This window comes from Oncorhynchus gorbuscha, linkage group LG19 (genome assembly GCF_021184085.1).
Source record: "Oncorhynchus gorbuscha isolate QuinsamMale2020 ecotype Even-year linkage group LG19, OgorEven_v1.0, whole genome shotgun sequence".
Classification (NCBI taxonomy): domain Eukaryota; kingdom Metazoa; phylum Chordata; class Actinopteri; order Salmoniformes; family Salmonidae; genus Oncorhynchus; species Oncorhynchus gorbuscha.
Window position 1 is genome coordinate 57,807,460 of NC_060191.1, and position 13,210 is coordinate 57,820,669.

The 13,210-nt window shown below is 43.7% G+C and overlaps 2 protein-coding genes across 6 annotated transcripts in view; one reads left to right on the top strand and one right to left on the bottom strand.

Annotated features, from left to right (window-relative positions):
* nf1a (neurofibromin 1a) overlaps positions 1–13,210 on the top strand; it is a 117,021-nt gene that overhangs the window by 63,534 nt on the left and 40,277 nt on the right. The window lies entirely within an intron of this gene.
* On the bottom strand, positions 3,167–7,279 carry LOC124005071 (uncharacterized protein PB18E9.04c-like). Its single transcript, XM_046313988.1, has 2 exons — positions 7,107–7,279; positions 3,167–6,778 (listed from the first exon to the last, which is right to left on the bottom strand). The coding sequence occupies exon 2, from the start codon at positions 6,733–6,735 to the stop codon at positions 5,689–5,691; it is 1,047 nt and encodes a 348-aa protein (XP_046169944.1). The 5' UTR covers positions 6,736–6,778; positions 7,107–7,279; the 3' UTR covers positions 3,167–5,688.

Consider the following 13,210-nt stretch of genomic DNA (forward strand, 5'->3'; position numbering starts at 1 on the left):
CTCTCTCTCTCTCTCTCTCTCCCCTCTTCCTTCTCTCTCTCTCTCTCTCTCTCTCTCCCCTCTTCCTCTCTCTCTCTCTCTCTCTCTCTCTCTCTCTCTCTCTCTCTCTCTCTCTCTCTCTCTCTCTCTCTCTCTCTCTCTCTGTCTTTCTCTCTCTCTCTCTCTCTCTCTCTCTCTCTCTCTCTCTCTCTAGTGCTGTGTTGGCACTGGTCAGTGGTGGGCAGGCTCTCTCATTCTGTCTCAATACCCTCTTCTTGGTTATGGCGTCCTCCTGGCGTGCCAGAGCAGGGTGCCCTTGATAGCGCCAGTCAGTCTCCTCCGCTCCTCTGCAGGCTCTTGATGCAGCACTGTGCTCAAGGAAAGAGCAGTCTGAAAGGGGGAGAGAGAGGAGGAAGAACAAGTGAGGGAGGGGGAGAGGAATGGAGGATTGCAGCACAGTGCCGGCCCCCTCTGCTGCTAATGAGACAGGGGTGGGGAGAGGAATGGAGGATTGCAGCACAGTGCCGGCCCCCTCTGCTGCTAATGAGACAGGGGTGGGGAGAGGAATGGAGATTGCAGCACAGTGCCGGCCCCCTCTGCTGCTAATGAGGCAGGGGTGGGGAGAGGAATGGAGGATTGCAGCACAGTGCCGGCCCCCTCTGCTGCTAATGAGGCAGGGGTGGGGAGAGGAATGGAGGATTGCAGCACAGTGCCGGCCCCTCTGCTGCTAATGAGGCAGGGGTGGGGAGAGGAATGGAGGATTGCAGCACAGTGCCGGCCCCCTCTGCTGCTAATGAGGCAGGGGTGGGGAGAGGAATGGAGGATTGCAGCACAGTGCTGGCCCCCTCTGCTGCTAATGAGGCAGGGGTGGGGAGAGGAATGGAGGATTGCAGCACAGTGCCGGCCCCCTCTGCTGCTAATGAGGCAGGGATGGGGAGAGGAATGGAGGATTGCAGCACAGTGCCGGCCCCCTCTGCTGCTAATGAGGCAGGGGGGGGGGGCTGTGGTGACTTCTCCTCGCTCTTTTTCATACACAAACAGTGCATTTGGAAAGTATTCAGACCCCTTGACTTTTACCACATTTTGTTACGTTACAGCCTTATTCTAAAATGGATTGAATTCCGCCCCATAATGATAAAAAAATGTTTTTTAGAAATGTTTGCAAATGTAAAATATCACGTTTACATAAGTATTCAGACCTTTTACTCAGCACTTTGTTGAAGCACCTTTGGCAGAAATTACAGCCTCGTCTTCTTGGGTATGACGCTACAAGCTTGGCACACCTGTATTTGGGAAGTTTCTCCCATTCTTCTCTGCAGATCCTTTTAAGCTCTGGTTGGATAGGGAGTGTCGCTGCACAGATATTTTCAGGTCTCTCCAGAGACTCTTTGATCAGGTTCAAGTCCGGGCTCTGGCTGGGCCTGAAGCCACTCGTGCATTGTCTTGGCTGTGTGCTTGTTGTCCTATTTTAGAGTAAGGCTGTAACTTAACTGTGGAAAAAGTGAAAGGGGCCTAATGCCCTGCATCTAACATCACATCTGGGACCTGCAACGACTGGCTGCCTCCACAGCCCTCAGCAGCGAATTAGCACTGCTTTTGTCTTAACGGTACAGTTGTCTCATCCTAGTTTTTAGTGGGTGTGTGTGCTGTGATTTGATTACTTCATTTTGAGTGGAGTGATTTGGGGGTGCCACTGGAGATTTAGATTCTAATTATGTTTTTAAATCAGCATTTCATGAAGTCAATTTTGTGCCCACATGCCTTTCCCTGTTTGTTTGGTCGGTCGGTCGGTCGGTCGGTCTCATTCTTTAATAGTTTGGCAGATTGTGTCTGGCCAATGAAACTGTCCTCTGTAATAGGTTTGGGGCTTCTCTCGTGGAAATATACACGAAGCACCACAGAACTGCTCTGTTCTGCAACTAGCCGTAAGCAAGCAGTGAATATTTAATTCTGCACTTCTGCCGAAGCAGGCCGCCCTGCTGCTGCTGGCAATATCAGTCAGCGACAAGCCAGCATGAATTGCTGGCAGCAAGCACCATTCACAATTCTCCAGAAAAATTTCAGCAAATGAAACGCAGTAAGAAATACCCTCCATAGTATAGTGCATGGTGCTAGCATGGCAACACCAGACCAATCCAAAGTGTGAAACTGCATAGCTACTCCAATCGGCTGTGTTTGTTCCGTATGTTCAACCAATACGTTGTGAGAGTCTGTGATATCAAACTAATGTGGGCTATTCATCTCAGATTATTAGATGGGATCATTGAAAATTACTATCTGATTTCTGTAAATTTGTCATGTTGAAAGCTTTGTTAATTAATAAGTTGAAGCATCAAGAGAATTGCATACACGAAGCACAAGTGTTTGTACGAGGGAAAATATGTTTTCACAGGTTTCCCACCTTGCAATCTACCTGTGTGAAAACCAACGGTAGTCACAGCACATGCAATTGTTTTAGAATGATGAGCACAGAAAATATGTATAGTCATACTCTTACAATAGCTTATCATGATAGTAGAGCGAATTGACCTGTGTTGAGATCAACATGGCATGGATTCTGTTTGTTGCAAATTGAACCGACTGTGTTGAGATGAACATGGCATCTGTTTGTGTTGGAGATTAAGATTGACCCCGACAGGCCTGATATGACAGACTGAGTTGGTGGTTTGAAATCTACATCAGACTTGGAACTGCAGATGTGTAAAGAGTTAGAATGAAACAGGATTGCAATTATTCTCAAGTTTAGCTACTCCTCATGCTGCTTCCTCTCTACTTCTCTTGTGTTTCTTTCATGTCTGTGGCAGTATCAACACAGGGAGTTCTACAATCATTTTTCAATAGAAACATTGAACATTGCCTTTTAGTACTCAGCTGGAAAATATGCCTGGAAGAAGTTGTGAATTTGAGTAGTGGGGGATGGTGAGAGGTAATGGATTTATGATGGCTGTATCTTCCAGGCAGCGCTCTTTATAGGGAGGGATGAAGCAGGTGCCGTGGCTGGCATCTGAGCAGCAGGGGCGGGTGGAGTGGGGGATTGGCTTGTGGTGTAGGCAGATGATGCTCTTTCCTCAATCACCACCCAGCAGAATGAATTATAGCCTGGCGCTAACCATTGAGCCTGTAGTCTGCCTCACTGTATAAGGCTAATGTAGTACACAAATTCACACCAGTATTTACCATAATTGGATTTATTGCATAAATACGTGATTGATGAACAACGAGCATTTAACATCTAATTTGTTGACAAGTATGTGTAGGTGATTGGGTGTGGTGGTTGCTTTCCGTCTCCCATCTTGTTTCTGTGGTTTCTCTTCAGATGAGTGTCAAAGGAATTGAATAATTCCTATATGTGTTCATTAACCAATTCAATTAAAATCACTCTGTCTTGGTTCTAAGAATTTGTAAGATCCTTATTTGCATAAAATAGACAGAGACCAGTCTATCAAAATTAGCCAATAGCATTTATTCTCGAGAGCGCGCTGCCCCGAGAACCATGTACAACAGCTTATATTTCACATATGACGTCATAGGTTTTAAAATGTCCTTCCCCCTCTCGACCAGGACAAAGCAGGTTCAAAAGTTCATTACAACTCTCTAGCGCACATACATGATACACAATATATCTGGATTGTCTCACCATAATTTATTACCACTTTAGCAGACAGTTCCAGATACGGAAAACCGCCACAGAGTGATCGCCACAGAGTTATAGTTGAGTCGGTTCAAACATAGGTTAATGACCCTCTTTGCTTACTTAAGACACACACACACATTCCTTCCTACACAATAGTTATCATTTCCAATTACCACTTATCCATGCTACATAACCTCTTTCTTAGGAACTAACATTATTTAATCAGATATTGTAAAACAGGGTAGAGTTTAATTAGTTATAGTTCTATTTAAATGTAGATATTGTTTAGTCATTATTCATAAAATTCCTAACAATGAGACATTGAGGCATTTTTTGTGTGTCTGACATTTCCCTCTTTCTGTCTCTCTTTACTGTTAGTGTACTGCTGCACAGCTCTGAAGTACACTGGGAGCAACTGCAACACTGCAGTAAGGCACTGACTAACAGTGTTGGGCCAGCCCCACTGAGAGACTAACTCCCTGCTCACTCTTTCTCACATTCATTCTATCTATTGTTCCTCAGTTTAATTATATAATTCACCCTTTCGTTTAATTTATTTTTAGTACTTCTTCTTTCACCGTGAATGTTTCAGCCTGGGTAGATTGTTTTCATTGACTTGACTTATGCTCTGAGAATGTTCACTTGCCACACACACACACACACACACACACACACACACACACACACACACACACACACACACACACACACACACACACACACACACACACACACACACACACACACACACACACACACACACACACACACACACACACACACACACACACACACACACACACACACACACACACACACACAAAATATTACAATTACATTACTTCAGCAGTGCATCCTTCTCTGAATTATCTCACCACTGGGTATGATGCTGATATTTAGGCCTTTACATCCTGTGTGATTCTCTCCAAAAAGTACACTGGAGAAAAGCAATTATTGAAGCATTAAATAATTATCACTGCTACAGATTTGTCAGGCGGAATTCAAATGTATCTGAAAAGTATCCACATCTTGAATCAAAACATTTGGGAAAGCTTTCTGAGTGTACGTTTGGTTGCCTTCATACCAAAGAAAGATCATAGGGGAAAAAGCTGATTATTGTGGCCAATGTCAGTTATCCTGTTAAATAGGGGGAGGGTTAGCTTGGTTTTCACAATCAAACTATGGCTATAAGCCTAGTTGAAGATCCATTTCATGCAATGTTTCATCAGATAGAGGTATAGATAGAGGAAGGAAAACACTGATAAGCATCAGTTTAGTTTTTTGGTTAGTGGTTTCCTTTGTTGGGTGGTGGGGGAGGAGATTGGGTTTCCTGTGTGTTGCTATCTGTCACTGCTTGGAGATGGGTAAAGGCGGGTCCGGGGGGATGGGAGAAATATGTGCTCTCTGGTGGAGGGGGGCTGGCCTGGTCTGAGGGGGGACGCAGGTGAACACCCAACAGTGGTGGAGGAACAGCTTCTGGGATATCTGGTGGCGTATGAGAGGGAGAGGAAGAGTGATTGGGAGCATTGTCTGGCCCCAGATCAACATCCTGCAAGGAGGAAGGAGGCTGATGGTCATGGGTGGGTGCTGTGGCAGTGGTCTCTGAAGATGTCGGTGGCGGAGGAGATGAGGAGTTGTCTGGAAGTTGTACCTCCTCAGTATTTTCTTTGTTTCACACGGCAGTCCCGTTGCACGGTTTAACAATCTGAAACCGTCTCTCTTCCGAATGTACTTCCTGACGGAATCTCACCCATCTGGTATTCCTGGTCAGTATCCTGGATCAAAGAGAACCTCTTGGAGAGTTGCTGAGACAGGAAGCCAGAGAAGAAGATTCCATTGGAGCCCCTCAGATGGACATCACCACTATCGTCATAATCCTGTTGAGACTGGACTCCACCGTCCAGAAACGGAGAGGGGCCTGCCCAGGCTGTATTCTGCAGCTGGATCCTCTGTTGTCTTTGCTTCCTCACGAAGATGACCCCGAAACCCACCAGCATCATGAACAGCGTCCCACCAATCAGTACAGCCGCTGTACCATGGTTCCCCGTCTTTTTTCGCTTGTCTTTGTTTGCAGTTTATGTCGGAGGCTTTGGTTTCTTTTTTGCCGTGGTGGTGGTGGCAGTGGCAACTTCTTTTTTAGTGGGGACCATTGGTGTGGATTGACCCTTGCTGCTGGTAACGTCAACACTAGAAGTAACAAAGGCTTCAGTGGTGGCAAGGGTCTTGGCAGGCTTGGTCGACGTCCATGGAGTGGAGACGTGGGTTGAAGATTTGGTCATGGTTGTAGATGGAGGTAGGGTGGTGGGGGAAGTGGCAGTACTAGGCAGCTCAGATGGGACTGTTGGACCTATTTCAGTGGGGTGTGAAGGGGTTGATCTCCTGCTTGTGACTGGAGCCTGGGAGGCGGTGCTGGATAGTTGAGCCTCTCCACCTGTGTTCAAAGTATATTCCGCTCTAGTCGGTGTCACTCCAAATCCAACAATTTTTGGCGTGGGTCGGTTCCTGTCTGTGGAGTCGTTGGACTGCGATATTGGAGAATTGGACGGAATAGGCCCCGTTTGGATCTCTGTTGGTTGATTTGGTGTCGGTGAGGTTGTTTGAGTGGACAACTCAGAAGGTCTAGGTGATGCTGTTGGACTAACTTCGTCCTTGCCGGAGGGTGTAACTTGCCTTACCAGAGGTTGATTCCACATAGCGAGCGAAGTTTCCCGGGCTCCATCTGCTGTGATCTCCACCGTAGACTTGTTTTTATATCTGGTTGTTTGGCGGTCCTGAGGTGACTGGGAGTTTCTCTTTGTGCTCATACGCAAAGGCTGCATTGAAGGCCGATCGTGGCTGAGAATGTTTCTGGTCGACACCTGGTCTGAAGTCTGTGGTTCACTTTTCACTGTGAGCTTCAACTCAACTGAAGATGCTACAGTGCTATGTTGTCCTTCATCCGGTGCGTTGTTGAGGGGCTCTTGAGCCATTTCTAAGGGTGAAACTTTATTGTCCGAAGTTGCAGTAACCTCACTGCTTCTAAAGTTGGTAGAGTGGAGGTTAGGTTGAAGTGTCACTGTGCAATTCAGTCCCCGTGGCAGCATCCACAGAAACGACACAATAACAAGACGCTTTCCCTCCATTGCTGTTTCCTGTTAACATCTGAATTCTGCTGTGTCCTGATGACTGATGGATGAAAAGAAGAAAAGCAACTGTCATTACTGTATCTACATTTCTAAGAATGAATGGCTTATAATGTTTCACATCAGGATGTCTTTGTCCAATCAGTATTGATTAGCTTACATTAGTGATAGTGCTTGTATAATGTGCTTCCCCCCCCCCTACTTACCATTTAAAACTCCCACATCCCACAAACAACTCTGTATTTAAAAGCCTTTTGTTCACAACTGCTTGCACATTCTCTGGCATATTACACATGTCCTCATTCGAGCCACAGATCCTGCAATAACCCATTTATATTTACATCACCCACCCTAAAGTTGGTTGTACTCACCTGAGGCTACACAGGATGTAACCCTCGAATCCTGGCCGTTCACAAAAATCAGAAACCCTGTATGAGTTGGGGTGTCTCAGTTGGGAGAGGTCCCCATAGTTTAGTGTACATGAAGCCCAGAAAGCAACCGCTGTAGAAGGCTGCGAGGCCACAGCCTGGTAGAATACAGAACCTTAGCTTGCCTCACTTGACAGGAAGTGAGAGCTGTGAAACTGAGGTCTGATGACAAATGACACCCTGTTTGTTTTAACAGAGCAAAGTCTGCAGTGATGGAAGAAGAGTGGTTTGTGATTTGAGCACTGGATGTTTCAATACAAAGATGTACATATTTCATTTTACTATGCACTCTGGGATAGTTGTCTTTGTCATATAGTTTGTTACAGACAGTACTGAATGCTGTGCTCTTGGGCAGTTTCTGTTAAATAAATAGCTGCCTATAACTCCTGTAGAGATGGCGTGAAAGTAGTTGGCCGCCTTGCTGCTGAATCCTGTTACATGGGAAGTGTTTCAGTTGTCGCTATCACTCATTCTGTTCAATTATACAGTCGTGTTTGTTTTCTGTATTTGTGCTTTTGGGTTAAAACTGTCAGCAGAAATAAGATGCAGTTAAAAAAAGATTCAAACACAGCAAGGTCTAGGGCATAGTGTCAAAGACAAGCGGTGGTTGTTTCAGTGTTTTCAGTTGAATTGTTGACCATGGACTGTGGTCACCACTACAGCGTTGGTCTCCTTCCTTTCACACGGCAACAATATCAAGCCCACATTTCTCTTTTCATGTACACTATTGCTCAAAAGTTTGGAGTCACGTAGAAATTTCCTTTTTTTTATTTTTAAGAAAAGCTTTTTTTTTGTCCATTTAAAGTAACATCAAATTGATCAGAAATATAGTGTAGACATTGTTAATGTTGTTATTGACTATTGTAGCTGGAAACACATTTTTTAATGGAATATCTACATAGGCGTACAGAGTTCCATTATCAGCAACCATCACTCCTGTGTTCCAATTGAGCGTTGTGTTAGCTAATCCAAGTTTATCATTTTAAAAGGCTAATTGATCATTAGAAAACCCTTTTGCAATTATGTAAAATGTTTTTCTGATTAAAGAAGCAATAAAACTGGCCTTTAGACTAGTTGCGTATCTGGAGCATCAGCATTTGTAGGTTTGATTACAGGCTCAAAATGGCCAGAAACAAATAACTTTCTTCTGAAACTCTTCAGTCTGTTCTTGTTCTGAGAAATGAAGGCTATTCCATGCAAGAAATTGCCAAGAAACTGAAAATCTCACACAACACTGTGTACTACTCCCTTTGTAGAACACCGCAAACTGGCTTTAACCATAAAGGGGAGTGGGAGGCCCCGGTGCACAACAGAACTAGAGGACAAGTACTTTAGAGTGTCTAGTTTAAGAAACAAGCACCTCACTAAAGTCCTCAACTGGCAGCTTCATTAAATAGTCCCCGCAAAACAGCAGTCTCAACGTCAACAGTGAAGAGGTGACTCCTGGATGCTGGCCTTCGAGGCAGAGTTGCAAAGAAAAAGCCATTTCTCAGACTGGCCAATAAAAAGCTAAGCTTAAGACGGTCAAAAGAACACAGACACTGGACAGAGTAACTCTGTCTCGAAGGCCATCATCCAGGAGTCCCCATAGGGCGACGCACAATTGGCCCAGCGTCGTCCGGGTTTGGCCGGGGTAGACCGTCATTGTTAATAAGAATTTGTTTGACTTGCCTAGTTAAATAAAGGCTACACACACACCACACTCACCAAAAGGTTATTTTGTTGGCATTTACATATGTCCCCATTACCAATTTGTAAGTCGCTCTGGATAAGAGCGTCTGCTAAATGACTTAAATGTAAATGTAATTACCAGTGAAACATAAACAAAACTTTCTTTCACTTACTTGCAGTGCTGTTTCGTTGTTCATTTGTTAAGTGGTTTCCTTCTTTACCAGGATTTCATCATACAGTTTAAGTCAGAACTTTACATACACCTTAGCCAAATACATTTCAACTCAGTTTTTCACAATTCCTGTCCTAGTAAAATTTCCCTGTTTTAGGTCAGTTAGGATCACCACTTTATTTTAAGAATGTGAAATGTCAGAATAATATTAGAGAATTATTTATTTCAGCTTTTAATTCTTTCATCACATTCCCAGTGGGTCAGAAGTTTACATGCACTCAATTAGTATTTGGTAGCATTGCATTGAAATTGTTTATCTTGGGTCAAAGTTTTCAGATAGCCTTCCACAAGCTTCCCACAATAAGTTGGGTGAGTTTTGGCCCATTCCTCCTTACAGAGCTGGTGTAACTGGGTCAGGTTTGTAGGCCTCCTTGTTCGCACACACATTTTCAGTTCTGCCCACAAATTCTCTATAGGATTGAGGTCAGGGCTTTGTGATGGCCATTCCAATACCTTGACTTTGTTGTACTAAAGCCATTTTGCCACAACTTTGGAAGTATGCTTGGGGTCATTGTCCATTTGGAAGACCCCTTTGCGTCCAAGCTATGATGTCTTGAGATGTTGCTTCAATATATCCACCTAATTTTCCAACCTCATGATGCCATCTATTTTGTGAAGTGCACACCCATAACATGATGCTGCCACCCCCGTGCTTACCGGTTGGGATGGTGTTCATAACAACGGTCATTATGGCCAACAGTCATATTTTTGATTCATCAGACCAGAGGACATTTCTCCAAAAAGTACGATCTTTGTCCCCATGTGCAGTTGCAAACCATAGTCTGTCTTTTTTTATGGCGGTTTTGGAGCAGTGGCTTCTTCCTTGCTGAGCGGCCTTTCAGGTTATTTCGATATTGGACTCGTTGCACTGTGGATATAGATACTTTTGTGCCTGTTTCCTCCAGCATCTTCACAAGGTCCTTTGCTGTTGTTCTGGGATTGATCTGTACTTTTCGCACCAAAGTACGTTCATTTCTAGGAGACAGAACGTGTCTCCTTCCTGAGCAGTATGACGGCTGCGTGGTCCCATGATGTTTTTCTTGCGTACTATTGTTTGTACAGATGAACGTGGTACCTTCGGGCGTTTGGAAATTGCTCTCAAGGATGAACCAGACTTTCTGAGGTCTTGACTGATTTCTTTTGATTTTTCTATGATGTCAAGCAAAGAGGCACTGAGTTTGAAGGTGGGCCTTGAAATACATCCACAGGTACACCTCCAATTGAGTCAAATGATGTCAATTAGCCTATCAGAAGCTTCTAATGCCATGACATCAATTTTCCAAGCTTTTTAAAGGCACAGTCAACTTAGTGTATGTAAACTTCTGACCTGCTGGAATTGTGATACAGTGAAATAATCTGTTAAACTGTTTTTGGAAAAATGACTTGTCATGCAGAAAGTACATGTCCTAACCAACTTGCCAAAACTATAGTTTGTTAACAAGAAATTTGTGGAGTGGTTGAAAAATTAGTTTTAATGACTCCAAGCTAAGTGTATGTAAACTTCTGACTTCAACTGTATGTATATGTCAAGCAGTGATGTTTAAGCTCTGTCTGCCCGTGGCTTCTTCCTCGGTGCGCACTGTCACGGTGTCTGTTTCCATCTTGTTCAGCTGTGTATGTAACATTACACGTAAACCCTGTTTCTTGTCTGCATCGAAGTAGCGGTCCTTGTACATAGCGTGGTGGCAACACAGTAAAGAGAGAGCCACCAAATCGCTTGTTCGCAGCCTGTCGGCAGTTTTGTTGAGCAGGTGTTTCAATGCCATGACAGAGGGTATCACGTCTGCTGCAGGCGCAATTGATGAGCTTATTTATCGAGTCAGTTGTTTGAATGGAGCTAGCTAGTGTGCTCATGTTTCAAAGATGTTATCATAGGCCAGCAGCTGTATGACAACCAGCATATTCCTGAGCATGCAATATGACTTTCCTCAGTACGAAATCCTCAATTACCCACTCTGCTGTCAGACTTAGCATGCTCATAGGGCTGATATCACTGGTCCACATGCCAGTCGTGAAGCTAATAGCAGTGACGCTATTACTGTGTAACTGCGGTAAGGCAACATCTGAAAAATAGTGCACTTGGTAGTGTGTACCGGTGCTTGACCAGTTGGCAAAAGCAAACATCACCTACGACAGAGAACGGTTGATTGTCAAGGGCAATGGATTCCATTACCTTGCCGTTCATGGATTTTGCCTTTAAGTTGTCTCGCTGAAATGTCCTTAATCCTTCAAATGACTGCTCAACTTGTTGACTGCTCGATCCGCACAGCAGACATTGTGGGCTTGGTAAGGAATGCGGTGTTGCACGTGTAGTTCAACATTTTAGGTGGCGTCATTACATCATCTACCTACATTATATAGGTCTGCACGTCATCTACCTACATTATATAGGTCTGCACGTCATCTACCTACATTATATAGGTCTGCACGTCATCTACCTACATTATATAGGTCTGCACGTCATCTACCTACATTATATAGGTCTGCACGTCATCTACCTACATTATATAGGTCTGCACGTCATCTACCTACATTATATAGGTCTGCACGTCATCTACCTACATTATATAGGTCTGCACGTCATCTACCTACATTATATAGGTCTGCACGTCATCTACCTACATTATATAGGTCTGCACGTCATCTACCTACATTATATAGGTCTGCACGTCATCTACCTACATTATATAGGTCTGCACGTCATCTACCTACATTTATATAGGTCTGCACGTCATCTACCTACATTATATAGGTCTGCACGTCATCTACCTACATTATATAGGTCTGCACGTCATCTACCTACATTATATAGGTCTGCACGTCATCTACCTACATTATATAGGTCTGCACGTCATCTACCTACATTATATAGGTCTGCACGTCATCTACCTACACTTTTAAATGTTCTACTGCTTGAGTTCCTGTTCCTTTCATAGAATCTTAGATCAAAAGTATTGTGGAGCTCCTGCTCCTCTCATAGAATGTTAGATCAAAAGTATGATGGAGCTCCTCTCATAGAATATTAGATCAAAAGTAATGTGGAGCTCCTGCTCCTCTCATAGAATGTTAGATCAAAAGTATGATGGAGCTCCTGCCCCTCTCATAGAATATTAGATCAAAAGTATTGTGGAGCTCCTGCTCCTCTCATAGAATGTTAGATCAAAAGTATGATGGAGCTCCTCTCATAGAATATTAGATCAAAAGTAATGTGGAGCTCCTGCTCCTCTCATAGAATGTTAGATCAAAAGTATGATGGAGCTCCTCTCATAGAATATTAGATCAAAAGTAATGTGGAGCTCCTGCTCCTCTCATAGAATATTAGATCAAAAGTATTGTGGAGCTCCTGCCCCTCTCATAGAATATTAGATCAAAGGTATTGTGGAGCTCCTGCTCCTCTCATAGAATGTTAGATCAAAAGTATGATGGAGCTCCTCTCATAGAATCTTAGATCAAAAGTATTGTGGAGCTCCTGCTCCTCTCATAGAATGTTAGATCAAAAGTCCTGCCCCTCTCATATAATATTAGATCAAAAGGAGCTCCTCTCCTCTCATAGAATATTAGATCAAAAGTATTGTGGAGCTCCTGCTCCTCTCATAGAATATTAGATCAAAAGTATGATGGAGCTCCTCTCATAGAATGTTAGGTCAAAAGTATTGTGGAGCTCCTCTCATAGAATATTAGATCAAAAGTATTGTGGAGCTCCTGCTCCTCTCATAGAATGTTAGATCAAAAGTATGATGGAGCTCCTCTCATAGAATATTAGATCAAAAGTAATGTGGAGCTCCTGCTCCTCTCATAGAATGTTAGATCAAAAGTATTGTGGAGCTCCTGCTCCTCTCATATAATATTAGATCAAAAGGAATGTGGAGCTCCTGCTCCTCTCATAGAATATTAGATCAAAAGTATTGTGGAGCTCCTGCTCCTCTCATAGAATATTAGATCAAAGTATTGTGGAGCTCCTCTCATAGAATATTAGATCAAAAGTATTGTGGAGCTCCTGCTCCTCTCATAGAATATTAGATCAAAAGTATTGTGGAGCTCCTGCTCCTCTCATAGAATGTTAGATCAAAAGTATGATGGAGCTCCTCTCATAGAATATTAGATCAAAAGTAATGTGGAGCTCCTGCTCCTCTCATAGAATGTT